Here is a 19,254-nt window from a genome sequence, read left to right as displayed (position 1 = left end):
CTGCCGTCAACCTCAGGTAAGATAGTGACTCCTCAGAGCTACTCCACACAGCCCTCCTTAAATTAAGCTACTTATTTAAACATGAGAACAGAAAAGGTCGACTGTGAGAGGAATGAGTATCTGTACTTGATTCCTTTTTAAGTTCGAACCAGAGGAGCGGTGAGCGTCCCAACAGAAGAACCGTTGGAGGAGAAGCTGGAGGATAAATCACCCGCAGCTCCTCCTGAACCCTTCATCTCACCGGCTCCCCTTTCCTGCAGTGAGGGAACATTTCCGTTGCTGGGAACGTCCCTGAACGTTGGGCGCTCATTTGTCTCCTGCAGGGCCCCGCTGCTGCCTTTTCATGGCCCTGTAAGAATAATTTAGAGCTGGAGGCCTGAGATCACTGGAGATTATTGCTTTGAAAGGGAAAAGGACAAGTCATTAATGCTTGATGGTCAGACAGAAGGAAGAGAAACGGATCCTTAACTGGAGCTGACACCAGAACCGACTCATTCAGAGACACGGGAGGAAAAACAGGCCTGATGAAGAACGAAGGAAAAATCTGGAGATGTTCAACATGTAGGAAAATATGGAAAATGAAGGACAAACGTTTGAGATGTTTAAAAGACTTAAATCTGGTTTTCATGTGGAAACGACTCACATGAGCATCTTAACTACAAAAAGTAATGAAAGTCTTTACAGAAATGTAGTGGAGTAAAAAGTATGATTTTTATTCTCAAAATGGAAAAAAAAAACCTACTTAAAGCTGCAACACGTGACTTTTATTAAAAAACAAATGATTTTTACATATTTGTTAAAACTGTTGCCATGTTGTGACAGTTTGTTATGAGACAGATAATCTGTGAAAACTTTGATCTCCTCCCTGAGCTGCTACTGGCTGAAGAAATGCACCAAAACAACCAATCAGAGCCAGGAGGCGGGGCTTAGCGCTGTCAATCATCCTCATGTACTCGCTGATAAATGTATTAATGGCAGAGAAACAATTCACAGTTACAGGAAAAATCATTTATCCGCCATTATTGGATTCTATGCTAACTAGCGTTAGCGTTCACAGCATGCTATGCTAGCTCCCAGTGCAGCTAGCACAGGGAGAAGGCAGAGTAGACTGATTTTGTTCAGTTTATCTGTCTCATAACAAACTGTTACAACATGGTCACAGTTTCAACAAACAGTTTAAATAATAAAAATCAAAATGACATACTGTAGATTTAAAAACAGAACTAAGTAAATTTATTTTGTCACTGCTCTCCTCTGCCAATAATTCGGTCATTAGCCAGAATGTAAAACTGCAGGCTGAAGATGTGATTCAGTCTTTTTATCCAGGACCTGCAAACCGCCGGGAGAGAAGAAAATCAGATGAACTGTAAGAAAAATGTAAAAGATGCAAGTTTAAATGTTAGAAATGAAAATGTATCCATGTTTTTAAAAACCTGAAGGCGTCTAATGGGTCAAATAAAAATCTACATATGCTTCCACTTGGTGAGATTATTTGACATGAGATAAATGTTTGTTGTTTTGCTGATGATATTCGGCTAAATTTACCAAACAGCAGATTTTACCTGAATTTGCTGAATCTAATATGATTTCTGCACCAACATGAGAATTTATTTCTCTGGTTGAAACTCGGCATGCAGTAAATGAGGAACTGAAATGATTCAAATGAATTTTAAAGTTCCTTCAGAAATCTGTGATATTTAGTGATGAAGACGCTTGGAGGTAACAGGAAGAACTAAGGGCGACCTGAAACTTTTGCACAGTGGTGTAAACAAAGGTCAGTGCCGATCCTGTGAAGTAGCTGGAGTCAGTGTGTGTGTGTGTGTGTGTGTGTGTGTGTGTGTGTGTGTGTGTGTGTGTGTGTGTGCGTGTGTGTGTGTGTGTGTGTGTGTGTGTGTGTGCAGAGACCCCCCACCAGGCAGCCTCTCCTGGCCGGAGAGCAGAGGGGGGATTTCTCCATCTCTGAATAAATTTGGGGTCTCCTCTAAAGGCCCTGGTGTCCAGCCTGCTGCTGACCTTTGACCCCGGCAGAAGAAAAGTTATTGAGGCCTCCTGAAGCAGAGGAGAGGCTGGGAAAGTGGCCTGATGGAGGCGAAGGGCGGCTCACCGGGGTCACAGCACAGAAAGACGGGAGTTTTCAGAGGGTGGGGGGCAGAAGGGGCAGCTCTATGCCCCCCCGCTGCCCCTGCCCCCCAGATCCATAAGTGTGTTCCTGCAGCTATTGTGACTCTGAGCTGCAGCAGGACAGAAGGCCTCACACTAACAATGTTTTCTGCCTTTTGTTTCTCGCCGGCCTTTCTTCTTCTGCTCCATCGCGATGCTGCGCCTCCTTTGTATCGATTTCCCTCATTCAGCCTCTTTCTGCCCGTTTTTATGCTCTTTCCGCGCCGCACCTCCCCCGCTGCAGCCGTCGCCCCTCTGCTGGCATCCGCCGCAGTGTGAGAACCTCTTGGAGCGATGCTGCTCATTAAAGACAACTAATTGATTGAGAATGTAATTAGAGTGACAATCGGAAAAGGGAAATCAATACGCTGGAAGTCAGGAGAATCACATCAGGCAGGACAAAACGGAGCGGCGGATGTTTGCATCGCTGTCACCTCCAACAGAAGAGCTGAGCTCCGAGTCAACAGGTTTTTGTTGAGTCTATTAAAACTCTCGTCACCCAGATGACAAACTGTTGAGTTAAGTGGCTTAACAAGCCAAACAGCTTTCTGTGAAAATGTTCTGGTTCTGGACTGGAAATGAAAGAAAACGCAGAAAAATATTCAAATAAAAACTGAAAGATTTTCAAAAACCCTGGAAAATTAGGAACAAACAAGAAACAGTTCTGGAGCTTTAAAGAAATTAAGTTAATGCTTTGTTGTGTTTTCTCACACCTTGAATTTCAGAATAAACAACAAAAAAAAAAACTTCCAGGATTATTTTTATTGTTACTTTTAACTTTTACTTGATTCATTTTATTATGAAGTATTTTCTCTCTTACTGGAGTAAAATTTAACATGTTATAACCAAAAACTCACCACACACAAACACAAACCTGCAGTTTTTATTACAGTTTCAGAATTTTATTGAAAAACTAATATGAGCTTAAAATAAAAAAAATATTTTGCCTGATTTTGTTATTTTGTGTTACTTATATGAATTATTGTCATTTTGGTTCTAAAAATACAAAAATGTCCACTCAACTTTATATTTTGGTCCATCTGATTTAATTTTTAAATATTAAACGATTGATAATTGGATCAGTTACTTTTACCAAATACCTTTTTACTCTTACCTGAGTTCTTGGCGTTTTTACTTTTACTTTACATGGCAGCCAGCCTCCTTCCTCAGGTCAGGGTGTTCAATCTGTGGCCCCGGGGCCATTTGTGGCCGTTGGAATGATTTTGTTCACATTTATAACGGAAATGCAGCTAAAGACTAAAAACTATAAGTTGTGTATGAACTCCTGGACCAGAGAGCAGCAGAACCTTCTGGTGCCACATCGTTATGCTGCAGTTTCATTTTGAGACATGAATAGTTAAAGACACTCTTCGGTTTTATAGAAACACTTAAAGCTGAGATTTACTGGGAGTGAATTAAATTCAGGTTTGGACTCTGCAGTCTGGGGAATTTGAGCCGAAGCAGACAGAAAACCTCTCAGTTCAATTCAACTTCAAATACTTTACTGAACCCAAAGGGAAAATTAATGTTGTAAATCAAATTATCTACGTTTCCTCGAAGATTCGAATGCAGGAAGCATCTCCTGTAGCAGTCTGTAATCCAACAGTGACTTCTGACTGAAGACTCTGTTGTTTGATTATAGATGCTCAGGTGGTTTCATTGCAATGTTCAGTTCAGTTTGTTTATATGACCCCAATTCACAACAAATAGCAACTTCATTTACAAACAAATCAATTCAGTGATATTATAGCATCATATGAAAATTGTTTTTGCATAACACCTCCTTTTAAAGTTTAACTATGTTAAACTTTTAACTGGTTTAAACTCTGAATGTTTCTGATGTAAAGTAGGTCTGAGCCAGAGGGCCGGAGTTTCTTCCTCCTGCTACCAAATTATATTTATTATATAAATTAGTTTCTTTATATTTTGATTGATTAGATTTTTTCCCCATTAATTTTCCCTGAGGATCTTGATGAAAACAGAAAAATATATAAATTCACAGCACCTTGTTTTTGTTTTCCAGCCTCTAAGGCTGAATGGACCCAAATCCAGTTTTTGCCTTAATGTGACCTGAACCTGATCTTTTCCTGAGCCTCAGATTTTTTAGAATGCGATCCGCTCCGAAACCATTTCCTAAACTTGATACGTATCGGATCTTTTCAAATGTGACCCGGATCTTTTCGGCCAGTTCATCAGACCTGAGCGTCATCGATACTCGACAAACGTCACCATTCTGCGTCTGGATACGCGCAAACACTGAGCACTTCTTCTTCTTCTCTTCTTTTTATGGTGGTTGGCAAAAACACGACCACAAAAAAAATAAATAAATCTTTTTTTTTTTTTAACTGAGCATGAAGGCAGAAAGCAACCTAAGGCCACAGACAGACTTTCTGCAGCAGAAGTCACCAAATAAGAGGAAACATCTGCAGCAGTTACATTTTTTATAAAAGCAAGAGACAACGTTTGTATGAATTGATCAGAGGGAACAGATGTTCAACAGATGTTTCTCCTCTTTGTTCTGAAGTTCAGACTTCATGGATTTTCTCCTCCTGTAATCAGGCGGCCATCTTTACTGGCTGCATCACAGAAAGTTCAGATAACAACTGTAGAGTCCTCCTTCTGCTTCCTGTGCTGCGCTGCTCGTCTGCCCCCTGCTGGTGAGGAGGCAGACTGCGCGTCCTGCTGGGACAGCTGGGAGATGAGCAGATCAACGCTCTGGACCAGAACCGCTTCCAGAACCTTCTGCTCCTCCGCCGTGAACCGACTCAGAACGTGGCGCTCCACTGAGGTTTTCCCGGACGGCCGGCCGATCCCGACCCGGAGTCTGGGCATCACCTGGGGGGAAAGGTCACCGAGAGGTCACTGCTGGCTCAGCAGGTTTCAGTAAGAAAAACGTAAGACCAACACATTACCAGAAACATTCAAAATAATGTTTAACAAAGAAACCTTTTATTGTTATCAGGTTAGTTATCAATGAACAATCAGGCTTGTTAATAAATAAATGATAAATTATTTCAGTATTAAATAATCAGCAGTAATCTCCCCAACTCAACACTATTACATGTTTACATACAAACTCATCCTACATACATCTGAGATCGTTGCCTTTAGCACCTGGACATTTCTAAGACTTAAGGCCTTAAATTTTGAATTTCTTCCCCCAAACTGTTGACGTTTTCAGACCCTGAATCAAGTAAAGACTAAATTTCTCAAACATTTCTGGTCTCTGTTCCAATAGGCAGTGTGTTTTTGTTTTTGTATAAATACAGAATTATTATATAACATGAACTGGATGTCAGACCGAGAGGTCACTGCTGGTTCTGAATACATGTATATTTATTATAAATATTTGTGTATATGTGAATGTATTATGTTGTCTTTGTTCCGTTTTTTTACCTATTAATGTGTATAATATGCTTTTTTCCTTCATATGGTTCAAAAGGAAGCACTACAGCAACTCTCTGAAGAATGTGCAGGTTTAATGTGTGTGAGTGTGTGTGGTGCGTGCGTGTGTGTGAGTGTGTGTTCGTTCAGTGGAAATAAAGTCCTACTGGGAATTTCTTACATCGGTCTGGAGACAGTCGACACACGATCGAACTCCGTTGTGACCCCTAGGAAGAAGAAAACTGAGATAAACTTCATGGTTCTCAAAGCTCAAACTGTCTCCTTGCTGGTGCCCACTGAAAGCAGAGGTCAGAGGTCAAAGTGAAAGAGCAGTGGCTCCACTATGTTCTCGTTAGTTTGGACATAATGCATCCATGTTGGATGCATCATCAGCAGTGGTTCTGGAACTCCTCTGGTTCTGGCAGAGACCGACCCAGAGAGAGCGGCCCACATTGTTCTGGTACAGAACCACAGACTCTAATATTGGCTCCACAATCAACTGCTCCAGTGGGAGACAAGTGCAAACGAGCATGTAATCTCTGAAACACAAACACAATAAGACGCTGCAGACGCAGGAAACAGAAGTTTCACTTCTTCTGTATCCTGCAGGATTTTTATCCACAATCAACAAAACCAAAACAAAAAATGCATCATAATGCAGCTGTTAGAAAATGCTGCAAGTAGCAAAGACAAAAGTATCAAAATGCTGCAAATTCACTCCACCAAACAGAAGTCCTCCAGACCACTAGGGGGAGTTGACCACCAAATCATATGGGACGAGACCCTCAAAACGATGGGATCTCCAGAAAACAGTTGAAGAGATAAAATGTGTGTTATACTTTTACCACATTACAGAAAAATAGCATATTTACGTATTTAACAGCTTCTACTCCAGACTCCCCCTAGTGGTCTGGAGGAATCTGGGGTAGATTCACTCTAAAGTGAGTTTTTGCTTCTATTTTCTGTTTGCAGCATGTTTCTGTTGCATCTGTTCTTTGTGTTATATGTTTCAGAGTTTACATCATTCGTGTCTTTGCTGCGTATTTGCATCAGTCAGCCACACATGAGGACACTAACAGAACCTCAAGCTTTTCACACCAAACACTCTTTTCTCCATGACTACATGTTGAGATGCTGTCCTTCACAAGCGGCTCTCAACTGCCCCCTGCTGGCCATCAGAAGAATACAGGTAAAATGTTGATTACCTCTTTCAGATTTTAAGTTTTTGTCCAATTTCTGAGCAGCTGGTCAACTCCACAAATGTGTTTAAAAACTCATCACCAACAAACACTTCCTGCTTCCTTCAACAGCCACTGTTGAAAATGAGATCTAGATCTCAACGGGGTTTACCTGATTAAATAAAGGAATATGTTCCAGGTCATATAAACCCACCTGGCGCTTCCTCCATGTTTGATGGCAATTTTCCCCAAAGGTTTGTCCAGCTCATCGTGGACCAGCAGGATGTCCTCAGGCTTGACTCCATATTTTCCAGCTGGAAAAGAATGTCAATAAAATTATTTCAAAGTGACCTTATGTGTTTCTGGTTTGATTCAGAAAACCACTGCTGAAATAAGAAGAACAAAAAAATAATAATCTTCTAGTAAAAGAAACATGAAAATTGATGCGATTCTTCTAGAAGAACTAATCAGATGTTCCGGTTCTCAGAGGCTAATCTCATCATAATCTGGAGTGGGATTAAAACTCTGAGAAACTAAAGTCATCTGATGTTTAAATATGAAATAATAAAACCATGATTGTTGAGTCAAACAGAACCGTGAACAACAAACAGGTCCTGAATGAGCCCATTCACCGAGCCGCCGATGACCTCACCCGCTCTGGCCACTGACACCCCGCTGACGTTCATCAGCAGCCGGGGACGGAGCAGAACCACGCGGGCCTGCTGGACCTCCGTCAGGATGACCTCACCGGATACATGACGATCGCCGTGCCAACGATTGGCCACACCGAGCCTGGCAGCCAGCGCTCCCAGCACCGCCATCCCAACGCTGTGTCTGGTACCCTCCATCCCCGAGTTCCCGAGCCCCACCACCTGACACACACACACACACACACACACACACACACACACACACACACACACACACACACACACACACACACACACACACACGCATTTGTGGTTTAGGAGATTATGATTTTTGGGGTGTTTATGGGGACAAACCTTTTCCTTCATCAGGTGAACATAGAAATTGTAAAAAAAAAATTACCCCTCCCCCCCCCCCCAAGCAAATACATAGAGATAGAGAAACTGATCTGAACTCTGATCCAATCAGGTTTTTAGGTGATTATTGATCAGTTATGCAATAATCACCTAAAAACTAAAACTATGATTGTTTTGTTTGGTCTTTATTACTTGTGGTTTGAATCAAATAAATATTTTTGGTTTATCTGACCAGAAGTATTTCCTATGTACACATTTTTTATAATATTATAATCCAAGACAGTGGTCCGGCCTCTCAATTAACCAGTGCTACTACTAGTAATTGGAATTTTTTATCATCTCCTGATTCAATTCAATTTGGACATTCGGGTGCAGAATATGATTCAAAAATCATTTTTGATTCAAAACAATTACTCCTAGTAGGGCAGAACTGATTTATCTGATTTATCAAGATGAATGATTATTGAAATAATAGTCATTCATTATTGTATACTCCAGTCATTAACTGGAGTATACAAAACTAATAAAGAATAACTGCTGTAAGAAAAAAACACTTTAGAGGAGTAAATAACCAAAACTGCACAAAAATAAGTACAATTTGCAGAAGCAGAAAGGGCTGAGAAGCAGATGATGGATGGATGGGTATTTATAAAACCAAAATAAATTTTCTATTTTCCGTAAGAAAAAATGAAAACTTTTTATTCCACTAGATAGAGAAATTACTTTTAACACATTTAAAAAAATACTAGCAATAAAACATGTTGTGTGATGGTTTTCTACACTTATAAAAATCCCAAACTATAAATATTAATTGTAGTTGAGCTTAAAAAGACGGAGAGTTTCTGTGAATATTAATTTTCAAGTCTTCAACTGATTCTCAAATGACTGGGCCATTCTAACATATAGATTTGTGTTTTGATCTAAGTTTAGGTTTGTTGCCCTGCTGGAAGATGAACCTCCACTCAGTCTCAAGTCTTCAGAGTCCAACAGGTTTTTCTCCAGTGTTGCCCTTATTTAGCTCCACCCATCTTCCATCAACTCTGACCTCTTCCTCTATCCCTGCTAAAGGCAAACATCCCCACAGCATGATGCTGCCACCTTCATGTTGAATGCTGGGACTGTGTGCTCCTGGGGATGTTCAGCATTCGTTTTATAGCATCTAATACATTAATATTTTGGTCTCATACGAGTATCCACGTCACATGCTGCTTGTTAAGGTGATCGGAAACAGCTATTAGAACGTGGATACCGTACAAAAAATAGTTATTAAAGGACAGAAACCTATGCCGAACAGTTAACGTCGTATAAATGTTTATGAGTTTTGTGTTTATTTCAGGAGATCTTATAAATAACTTGAAGAAAACCTCCAAAAATACTTAATTTGTAGATTCTTGAATGAGATTTGGTTAGATCGGCTGGTTACGGTCATCGGAACAATAACTTATTTAAATAGCAGCTAATTTAAACAGTTTAAGAGTGAATACCCTCTGAATAGAGGATGAAGGACTAAACTCACCAACTTTCTCCGACCCTCTGTGTGAATCTCCGCTTCAGCTCCTATCATCGTTGCTTTAAACTGCTCTCCCAGCAAAACTCGGTTTATGATTCTCGTTAAAAGTCTTCTCATCGTGACAAAGTTCAGCAGCTTCTTAAAGAAGTGCGATAAAAACGGACAGACTTTAGTTAAAAACGAACGGTTTTTCATTCGGCTCGGATGTTCAGGCGGTTCGTCTTAATAATCAGTCAGTTCATGAGGTAACTTAACAGGAACGCAACATCCTGAACAGATGTACCTACGTTCACAACATCCTAAGAAAACTGTAAAACCTGCAAAATGTCCAATTAAATCTTTAATTTTTAAAACAAAACCCCTCTTTAATCATTGTCTCAATCATTCATGACCTTTTACTCAAACTAGTCAAGGAGAAGAAAACAAGACCACGCAATGAATTTATTTTTCTGTGTGGAGCTTCAGCGCCGTCTAGCGTCGCGGCAGACAACGTGCATTTCCTCCTTATATTGGGCAGGTGGAGAATATAGGCCAAAGGTCATACATTCCAATGAATAAAGAAATAAAGTATCAAATAAATATTTGATATGTGATAATTACGTGAAAATAATACATATCTAAATGTGTCGGGGCCTATGGAATTGTTTAAAATATTTCATTTCCCTTTGGGATCAATAAAGTATGTTTAATTTAACTGGTTGTGTTCCAGTTGTGCTAAAAGGATTTAGGCTTTCAGTGAAGCTATTCAAGCCTAAAATAGCATCTCAATGCTAAACATGTAGCAATAGCACAGACACTGGTGCTAATATCAGAATCTACATTTCCAAAGGAGTTCCAGGAATGATCAGAAGTTCCTGAAACACTTAGTACTTTTCACCAACTTGATGGTTGAATAACCAGAAAAACAGATTAAAAACAATAAATATTTTTGTTGTTGAACTCATTGATTCAATAATTTAGCATTTAGGGGGATAATCAGAAACATTGTGCTTTTTAAATGCTCTATAAGCAGGATTTAGTTTTCATCTTTCATTACCTGACTAAAAAGATACAGAATTGTAAAAAAAAAAAAAACAATAACTAAAGTTATTTTGTGTATTCAATTCATTTATTTTGTACTTTTTTCTTTACAAAGTTCTCATGACTTGTTTCAACCACAAGACGTCTGAAAGGATTCGGTTCCCTAAACTGCAATCACTCAACTTCCTGAAAAGCTCAAATGTTTTCTGCTTGCAGGAAGAAGTTGATCTGGCATCTTATGGTGGCATGTTGGGGCAAAATGCAGCAGCAGGGGAAAGGAAGATGAATTCTGCATCCAGAACCTGGATTCATTTAAACTCTTTAGTCTGGTCTCGGTCTGCGATGAAGGCGGGAAAACAACAGTGAGGTAAAAAAAAAAAAAACATATCTGCATCTGCTCTATGTAAAGGCTGTGTTTGCATCTGCATGTGTGAAAAGACGAGGCGTGCAACAAGAGCAGCAAAACGACCTGTGTGACCTCAACCCGTCTGGCCTGCAGTCCTGCTTTGATTCAGACTGAATCCTGTTTACAGCCGAGCATTTAGAAAAGAGCTTCCCACAACCATCCAACGCTCTACCACTACCAACAGAGGCTGCAATCCTGTGAAGAAAATAGTTTCTTTGACTAAGACAACCACAGATGAGAGACGGTGGGACATCAGCTCCTCCATTGGCTTCGGTGTAAGAACGACCATCAGTGCAGGAATTCCCAGCATTGTGAGTGGAAATATTGAAATCAGTGCAGAGACGACTTATAAGTTCTCAGGTGGAAATACCTTAGTAGGGATGTAACGGTGTATTTAGTCATACAGGATATTTCCAGTACAAGCCTTTTGATTGATCAGATTAAGATGAATAATACCTACACCTCCAGGTTTCCTTTTGTTAACTGAATTGTTTTACAGTGGCAGCGTGGCTGTGGATGGAAAGTAAAGGAAGAGTCTTTTGAACCCTCAAAACATCTCCAAACATTTAAAATCAGATTTGGGGAAAGTTATCTGAAAATCTTCCTCAACAACAATTTCAACCATTTCCCAGGTTTTATTATTGTTTAATGCTTATATTAAATGATGGGATCAAACTTAGTCACTTATATAGGACCAACTTTTTAAAATGGTAACAATAAATAAAAAACATTACTGACAAGGAATCTTACCATCCGTTGGCCACTACAGAGTAAATCATTCTTTTTTAGTTATTTTTATTTAAATGTATTAAAAACATATCAAACTGTGATGTTAAAACTCACTTACCCATGATTTGCTATTTTATTACCACTACATACAAGTTAATAAATATTGAAATTATTATGAGCAGGGAAAAGATTATATTTCTAAAGATATCATCCAAAAATCTATAATTGTGAATACTCAAAAGAGTGGCTTTTTATGAAATTCAGACAAAAGTATTTTTGTTAAAATCATCTTATTTAAAGATGACTGAGTCCTGTAAAAATACAGTCTTATCAGTGTACCCTGTGAGCTATTCTATGCAATTTCTTTGGCATTAATAAAGCTTAAAATCACTGAAAATAAAATAGTTTTTGTGCCAAACCAACATGAACTCCTCTCTCTTAATTTATTGTTGTGTAAAATGACAAAAGTTTCGAAATGAGGCATCTGTTCCATGTCAGTACAAACCCCATTCTTCACTAAGCACTAGATTTTAAAACAGAGTCATCAGTTAGCTGTTGGGTTAATTTATAAACTATCCTTTTTTCAGAGGTTTGAACAGATTAAACAGAAATAGACTGAAATGATCTCATTTTTCAGCTGGTTTGAACAGGTCAGTTATGGAGGAACAGAGCTGTTACACACAGGGAACCACTGCAGCGATTCAAGAGCTGCTGTAATGTAATCCATGTTCCTGGTGTTGGTCAGGACTCAGACAGCAGCAGCTGCTGGTTAACCTGGTGAAAATAAAAACCTGCAGCAGTTTTTCTTTGTCCTGATTAAATAGAAAACTCTTTATTCTGGGAATGTGTTTAAGGAAACAGCTGCTGAATTATTGAAAGACTTTGTTTGGTTGATAAAATTCAGGTCAGAATCCATGACATATTTTAGGCTGAAACAAGAACTTATGTCTTTTCTGTATTAACTGAAAAGGCAGAAGTAACCAATCTGCTTATGGATATTTTGGACAAACCAAATGAGGGACTGTAGTTAAGTATGATCAAGGTTTTTTGTTATCAGTATGATATTCTGAGCTAAAGGGATCATAAAAATATTGAATAAAAATGGCTCAAGAATACAGCCCTGAGGTACCCCACATGTGACCTGCTTACCAAAGTAGTCATAGTGTATAGCACATCAAGCTAATGGTTCATATTGCCTAATTGTAGAGTTGACTAGCAACATGTTTCAGCCAAACAAGTACAAAGCAACCTTTATTTTAAATCCCATTTAAATTGGAGTTTATTAAACCTTATTAATATTTTTTGTTTATACATATCCATTTATGGAACAGGACTCAATCCAAGAACAGAACCTGATTGGACCAAACATTCTGCAAATTCCCTGAGATGTTTTCCTGATCGGTGTAACGCCGTCACTGACGTATTTTAATCAGTTTTCAAAATAATTCCTCAATCAGGCCTAAAATTGAAAGAGCATATCTATAAAAAAGCATTGCCATAAGTAAAGCTATGTTTTTCAGTTATTTAAAGATTAATATTTTATTTATTTCATGTGACAGGCCAAGTGTTACAAACATTGCATCCACAGGTTCTACGTTTTAATTTTTGTCTTAGGAGTCAAGAATTTAGAAATGCAAAGTCTGAGATAAAGGACATAAAAAATGTTTAATATGATTCACTGCTTTCTGATTCTGTTTTAATAAGGTAAAGTATTTTTTTTAAATGATTGGTTTCAGATAAACTTTAGTAATTAAAATGAATGTGAACTGACTTCACACCTCACGTGTGAAGTCAGCTTGCTGCCCAGAAGCGGTTTGTGATAATCTATGATCTGTTGCTCAGACCAGTGAAGAAGAGCTTCATGATCACCAACACGTTTAGAGAAAAATGGGGAAGCTTCAGAGAACATCACTACTTAGTGGTACGGATGTGGTAGAATGAGGGGTGATTTGCTGCATGAGGCGCCTGGTGCATCTAATAAATTAGCATCAGAAGGAGAGACGTTGATGTGGAAATGTTGGAGCAACTTCTGAAGACAGGAGGTTGAAAAACAGCAGAGATGTTTTTTTCCAAGAGGATAATAACTCAAAACATACCACTAAATTAGATAAAGTCTACGTTAAAGGCAAAAAAGTGAATATTTAAAATGTTAAAATGATGTGTGTGAGCCTACAAAGCAATAACAAACTAATGTAAGACACATGGAATAAAACCCAACATGTTTGACCAAATTCACACAGTTTAAAGGAAATTCTACTGAATCCAACAGGAAATGGAAACTTATGAATCTGAGGAATATTTAGAAAACTCTCTAAATGACCTGAAACTGTCTTTCAGGTCTGATTTAATGTTATAGTAAAGTTTATTCTGATTTAATGTTGTATAGAGATAAAGGTGATGAGTTCATGCAATTATCTGCTTCAATATTCAGATAAAATGCAGAATAATTACTATAAGGACTCGGAGGGAACTGGTAATCCCTAACAACCAATCCTGAGTGTCTGCAAGAGTCGTGTCTTTATTTGGTGTTCTGTGAGTTGAATTAAGCTCTGATAGGCTCTTTAAAAAAATCCTCCTTCAGATAATCAGATATTAAAGAAGCGTCAGGCTGAGATGAAACCATTTCTACATCTAAAACAAACCTGCAGGTTTATTTCACTGACTGAAAAAATGAGGACCTGAGAACTTGTCAGCTGATCAGTCCTCTAAATCAGGTAAGATGTTCACCTTCTTAACTCAAATAACACATTAGTCCATAATTTTGATTTTAAACTGGATCTGGTATTAGATAAAACAAATACCCATCTAGGTTTGGTCAATAACTGGTTGATTAATTTGGTAATATTTTAGAATGGAACCTGAAACTGATTTGTGTCTGTTATTTACAGTTACCACCACCGTCGTCCCACCGCTGTGAGGAAGAACTCAGAGAACAGAAATGGTAAAATAAACTAACAACCAGGGGTCCTTTTAACCACAAAATTTAAATAATAATTAAATTAAATTAAAAATAATAGCTTAATAAGTTTTAAACATGTAAAAACAACTAGGTATGCTTTAGGTTCACTGATTAAAAATCTGGAATTATGTTTTTATTATTTGAAAATTCAAATTCAAATTGTTCAAATTAGAAAATCCAAAGATGACAAAATTAGACTTTATAGACACAAAATATAATTTACAAAAAAATGATGGAGCTGCTTTTTTTGTTATGGATTTGCATTATTTGTCGTCTGGTAGCATTAAATTAATTTCTTCATAAGATGAATGTGTGAATGATGGTATCCCAACAAATTTTATTAATAATAAATGAGTAATCAAGCCAAACACCTAAGCTAATTCTTTTGATAGTGAATAGTCTTCTGAAAAAATGTAATCCATAAATAGATTACTGACACCGGGGCTGTATGGCCATCAGCTTTAAAAATATTTATATTTCTTATCCATGAATGCAATGAAAATGTGATGTTTCCTGTCAGATTAGCTGAGAAAAGGATGATTTTGATAACTTTCTATCTAAACACGTTTGAGTCAAATGTCTAAAGTTTCTCAACCATTTTTCTCTGCTGCGCCGTCACAGTCCAGCTTTTTCTACCAACATCATTTAAGCGTTGTACATCCAAACGGTTAAACTCTGTGGGTTTTTAACCACTAACTGAGAATTTATGTACATCTGCTGTTTATGTCAATGAGCAAAACCTGGTCATGTGTAGGTCTGAAAGCATATAAATAATACATAAATCAAAATCTTTGTTGTCTGTCATTTTGACTGATGGCGTCAAAAATATCTGGTGATAATTTTCTCATATATTTTTAGATTAAAATAAAATGTAATAATAATCACATTTAATTTGTATTTATTTTAATTAATATCCAAACAGCTGAACACAGAATCCACATCGTGCCATCACACATCAAGCAGATGAATAAATTTAATTTTGTCTCCAGTGATAAAATCCACTGACTGTTGCTCCATAACAACATATGAAATTATTGCATTTAATATCTTGAAATACACTGTGTGTGTGTGTGGGTGTGTGTGTGTGCGCGTTTGTTTCTAATACCTTGTGGGGACCATTTTCCTGACATACTACGTTGTGGGGACCCACTGCTCCTTGTGGGGACCGAAGCCTGGTCCCCACAAGGGGAAACGCTGTTTTTGGGTCAGAGGTCAGATTTAGGACTAAGGTGTGAATTGAGTTTTGGTTACGGTTAGGGTTAGGTATGTAATGGATGGGGTTAGGATAAAGGTAAGAGTAAGGTTTAGGCTGTAGAAATGAATGGAAGTCAATGCAAAGTTCCCGCAAAGATAGCTGCGCAAACGTGTGTGTGTGTGTGTGTGTGGGGCGGGGGTGGGGGTGTGGGGGGTGTGGGTGTGTGTGTGTGTATGGAAAGAGAGAAATTCATGCATTTTTGAGGAACTAATCTTTGAAGCGCCTGTAAGTTCCTTATATTAATGCAGTATATCAATTTTAAAGGAAGTACAAGAATAACCCCGCCCTGTTTATTTATGTGTATTCTTGTCCAAACGGTTCATTGAGTTAAGATGCTGTTTTCTTCAGGGTCACATTTTATCCTGTTTATAACTGATAATAACTTTGATTTCTGCTCCTTTCAGCTGCAGTTGCTGCTGCTGCTGCTGGTTCTGTCCTCAGCCAGTCCTCTGGACCCAGACAGGAACCGACCGCTGGATGAAACGGGTAAGATGGTTGAGCCCTCATGAGAATTGATGTTTGATTATTGGAGGGATGATGTTGGAGTTAGCATGTCACCTCTGGCAAAGAAACAACAAAGAACTTCATTCAACTTAGAATTAAACAGCGAAATGTGGCAAAAGCTCAAGAAATAAAGTAAAAAAATAAATACTCTTCTTCTTCACAGTCTCCTCTGTAAATCCAGATCCTGCAGATGATGTTGCTAAAATCAAAGCTAAGTTGTACTACTCAACCGTCCGACGTGTTCTGCCTCCGGCTCCGTTCAGACAGAAAAGCCCAGTTAACTCGACGCTCCCAGAGTTTGGTAATACAGGAAAACTGCGATGGGAAAAATGGCAGGGTTCCCCTCCTAATGGAGCCATTTCTATTTACAACAGCTACGCTGATCGAATCGACTACATCTGCAAAGTCGGATGTCATTCTGGGTTTTATAACCCCAGCAAAGGCTCTTACTGCCACTACCCAAATAAAAAAGAAGAGCATCATTCCTCCAGCTTTCAAATCCTTGTGAATGAAGATAATTTTCAGATCCTGGAGTGGAAGGAAGGTTCTTATGGTTCTGTTCCACAGAATGCAATTAGAACCTGCTCCAGTGAGGAAATGTATGTAGGGAAGAACAAGTACGGACTGGGGAAGGTTGATCAACAGGATCAATGTTTTTATCTCCCCTGGGAGGGAAGTGAGCATTGGTACCGGTACTATGAGGTTCTGACCCACATGAAGGCTGAAGAAGATCTCATCTCTGATGTCAAATATCACATCAAAACTGCTCAAATTTTCAAAGAACCTCCAAAAACCTTGCGAAGCTCTACTGTTAAAAACCTTTCTCGCATGAATGTGACGAAGACGGTTTCACTGACGAAGACCACCACTGATGAGAGACGGTGGGACTCCAGCAATTCCTTCACAGTCGGTGTAAAAACTTCCATCAAAACAGGAATTCCCTTCATTGTGGATGGAGAAATTGAAATCAATGCAGAGACGACTCATAGTTTCTCACGTGGAAATTCCTGGACAGAGCAGATCTCCCACTCTGTGTCTTTACAGCTTACCGTACCACCAAACCACAGCTGCACAGTAAAGATGGTTGGTTATCAGTACAAGATGGACGTTCCCTTCACCGCCGTCCTCAAGCGAACCTATGAAGACGGAGAGACCAGATCAGTTACCATCTCTGGAAATTATCACGGAGTCCAAGTTGGAGACATTGAGGCTGAAGTTGAAAAATGTAAACCTTTGTCCAACTCCAAACGCTTCATCCTACAACAACATGATGTAGGATATTTGGAGAGTGAAAACCTCCTGAAGTAAAGTTAGCATGACTTTACCAGCAGAGCTTCAGCTTCATTTATGCTTTTTTATTCATACTCTTTGAAACTGTAACCATGCGGTTAGTCAAAGGAGTGACTTTATATGCAATTCTGATAAAAACCCACAACATTTTTATTAACTATCATCTCATTTAAAGTTGATCTAGAAAGAGACAAGCTATAAAGTTTATGAATGTACCCTGTGAGCTATTCTATGCAATTTATTTGGCATTAATAAAGCTTATAAGCAATGAAAATGAATTTGGTGTTTTAATTATTGATCATCAATTATAACATGAACTCCTTTTCAAAATGTATAAAATCAGTGTTTAAAAATAAGGTTTGTCCATTTTCACTTCTTATGAAATAAAAAGAATATTTTTAAAAACACATTTAACTATTGGTTTCATTTGTTAGCAGCTCATTACGCTTATTTTTCAGAGGCTTAAACAGATCAGAGAGCAAACAGAGAACATTTATCAAAGGACATTTATACCTTAAAGTTAACTTTGTTTTCTCAGGAGACAGTAAAAATAGTTTTAAATGTTTCTCTGTATATTCTGTTGACTCAGTTTTCCCAGAATGTATTCCTGAGGCATCTAGAAAAGGCCTGGAGTGTCTGCTGATGGATCCAAACGCAGCAGGCTGAGATGTCAAGTAGAGTTGAAGATTTAATGAAAGAAAGAGGATAAAAAAGATGATTATAAAAATCTCAGAGAACGAAGGGAGCCAGAGAAGAACAAAACCATAAATCCAAGGAGAGGAGCGGCAGGGAATCAACGGGGCGAGAACGGGAGGAACCGGCGAGGAGCGAGAGGAGAAAAGGTGCACAAGTCCTGGGAGGCTGAACTCTGGAAGGAGTTAGCTGATTGGCTAACTGATTAACCCTGATTAACCCTTTCAGGGTTAGAGGGGAGAGAGAGAGGTGCAGGGGCGAGGAAATGAATGTAACAATAAAAGCAACACTAAAACATAATTAAATTAGAGTAACTTAGAATAACTAGACATGAGAAATAAACTAGAATCACTAAGAACTGAACCAAAGAAAAACAGAAACAAAACTGATTTAATCTAAATAAAAAACTAAATAATGAAACTAGAATCAAATCAAACTCCAAAACAACCAGAGACCCTTTAACGAGTTTATATGAGCCTAAAATATCCACCGTGACCTGGCATTAAAACTAATCTCTAATAAAACATTTCAGAAGGAGGTCTCAGGTTTTTAGGCTGATGCAGACTTTTCATAAATAGGCGTAAAAACGGAGAAAAAATGAACTTTGTTTCAGTTGTAGTGGTAAAATTTGTCCATTAATATTTATGAAGAAAGTTAAAAATGATATATTAAATGTATCTTTTTATGCTTTCTTGGATTCCGTTTGCTTTACAAAACGTTTGCAGCTGGACTCACGTCTGTCTGCTGATGATGTTGAGTATGAAATAATTCTCTCACAGCCTCATTCTGTCTGATCTGTCAATGACCCAATTTCAACTACTTAATTATAAAACCCTACAGGAAATTATAAGTCAATAAGCTCCAGTTCCTGCTGTCTGGATGTCGTAGATCTATAACTCTAGAACATTTCTTTAAGAAAGTCCTGCCTGTTATTGCTGCTGATCTGATCCAGATAGTAACTCATCGCTCTCATCAGGCGTTTTCCCCCAGGCTCTGAAAACAGCAGTAATCAAACCACTGATAAAAAAGAACAATCTGGACAAATCACTAATGCAGAATTACAGGCCGACCTCTGACCTCTGACCTCTGATTCATCAGCAAAGTAATTGAAAAAGCTGTGTAAACAATTAACTAGCTTCCTAACGATAACCAACCTCTTTGA

At 38.4% G+C, this 19,254-nt stretch overlaps 2 protein-coding genes across 3 annotated transcripts; one reads left to right on the top strand and one right to left on the bottom strand.

The window, feature by feature from the left end:
• Window positions 1–4,484: 4,484 nt before the first annotated feature.
• Window positions 4,485–9,664, bottom strand: ptrh1 (peptidyl-tRNA hydrolase 1 homolog). Its single transcript, XM_023343084.1, has 5 exons — window positions 9,243–9,664; window positions 7,375–7,594; window positions 6,937–7,036; window positions 5,726–5,771; window positions 4,485–4,995 (listed from the first exon to the last, which is right to left on the bottom strand). The coding sequence occupies exons 1-5, from the start codon at window positions 9,429–9,431 to the stop codon at window positions 4,753–4,755; spliced, it is 798 nt and encodes a 265-aa protein (XP_023198852.1). The 5' UTR covers window positions 9,432–9,664; the 3' UTR covers window positions 4,485–4,752.
• A 4,366-nt stretch (window positions 9,665–14,030) lies between these two features.
• On the top strand, window positions 14,031–17,673 carry LOC102218571 (natterin-3-like). Of its 2 annotated transcripts, XM_023343083.1 has the most exons (4): window positions 14,031–14,105; window positions 14,280–14,332; window positions 16,010–16,091; window positions 16,273–17,673. In XM_023343083.1, exons 2-4 carry the CDS (start codon window positions 14,330–14,332, stop codon window positions 17,415–17,417), a joined length of 1,230 nt encoding a protein of 409 aa, XP_023198851.1. In that variant the 5' UTR covers window positions 14,031–14,105; window positions 14,280–14,329; the 3' UTR covers window positions 17,418–17,673. The 2 variants fall into 2 exon arrangements, with proteins under 2 accessions (XP_023198851.1, XP_023198850.1); XM_023343082.1 differs by lacking the exons at window positions 14,031–14,105; window positions 14,280–14,332 and having other exon boundaries at window positions 15,924–16,091.
• The last annotated feature ends 1,581 nt before the right edge of the window (window positions 17,674–19,254 follow it).

The sequence above is a fragment of the Xiphophorus maculatus genome, chromosome 12, assembly GCF_002775205.1.
Source record: "Xiphophorus maculatus strain JP 163 A chromosome 12, X_maculatus-5.0-male, whole genome shotgun sequence".
NCBI classification, from domain to species: Eukaryota; Metazoa; Chordata; class Actinopteri; order Cyprinodontiformes; family Poeciliidae; genus Xiphophorus; species Xiphophorus maculatus.
The sequence above is the reverse complement of the archived record's forward strand: the minus strand, read 5'-3'. Positions and strand labels throughout refer to the sequence as shown.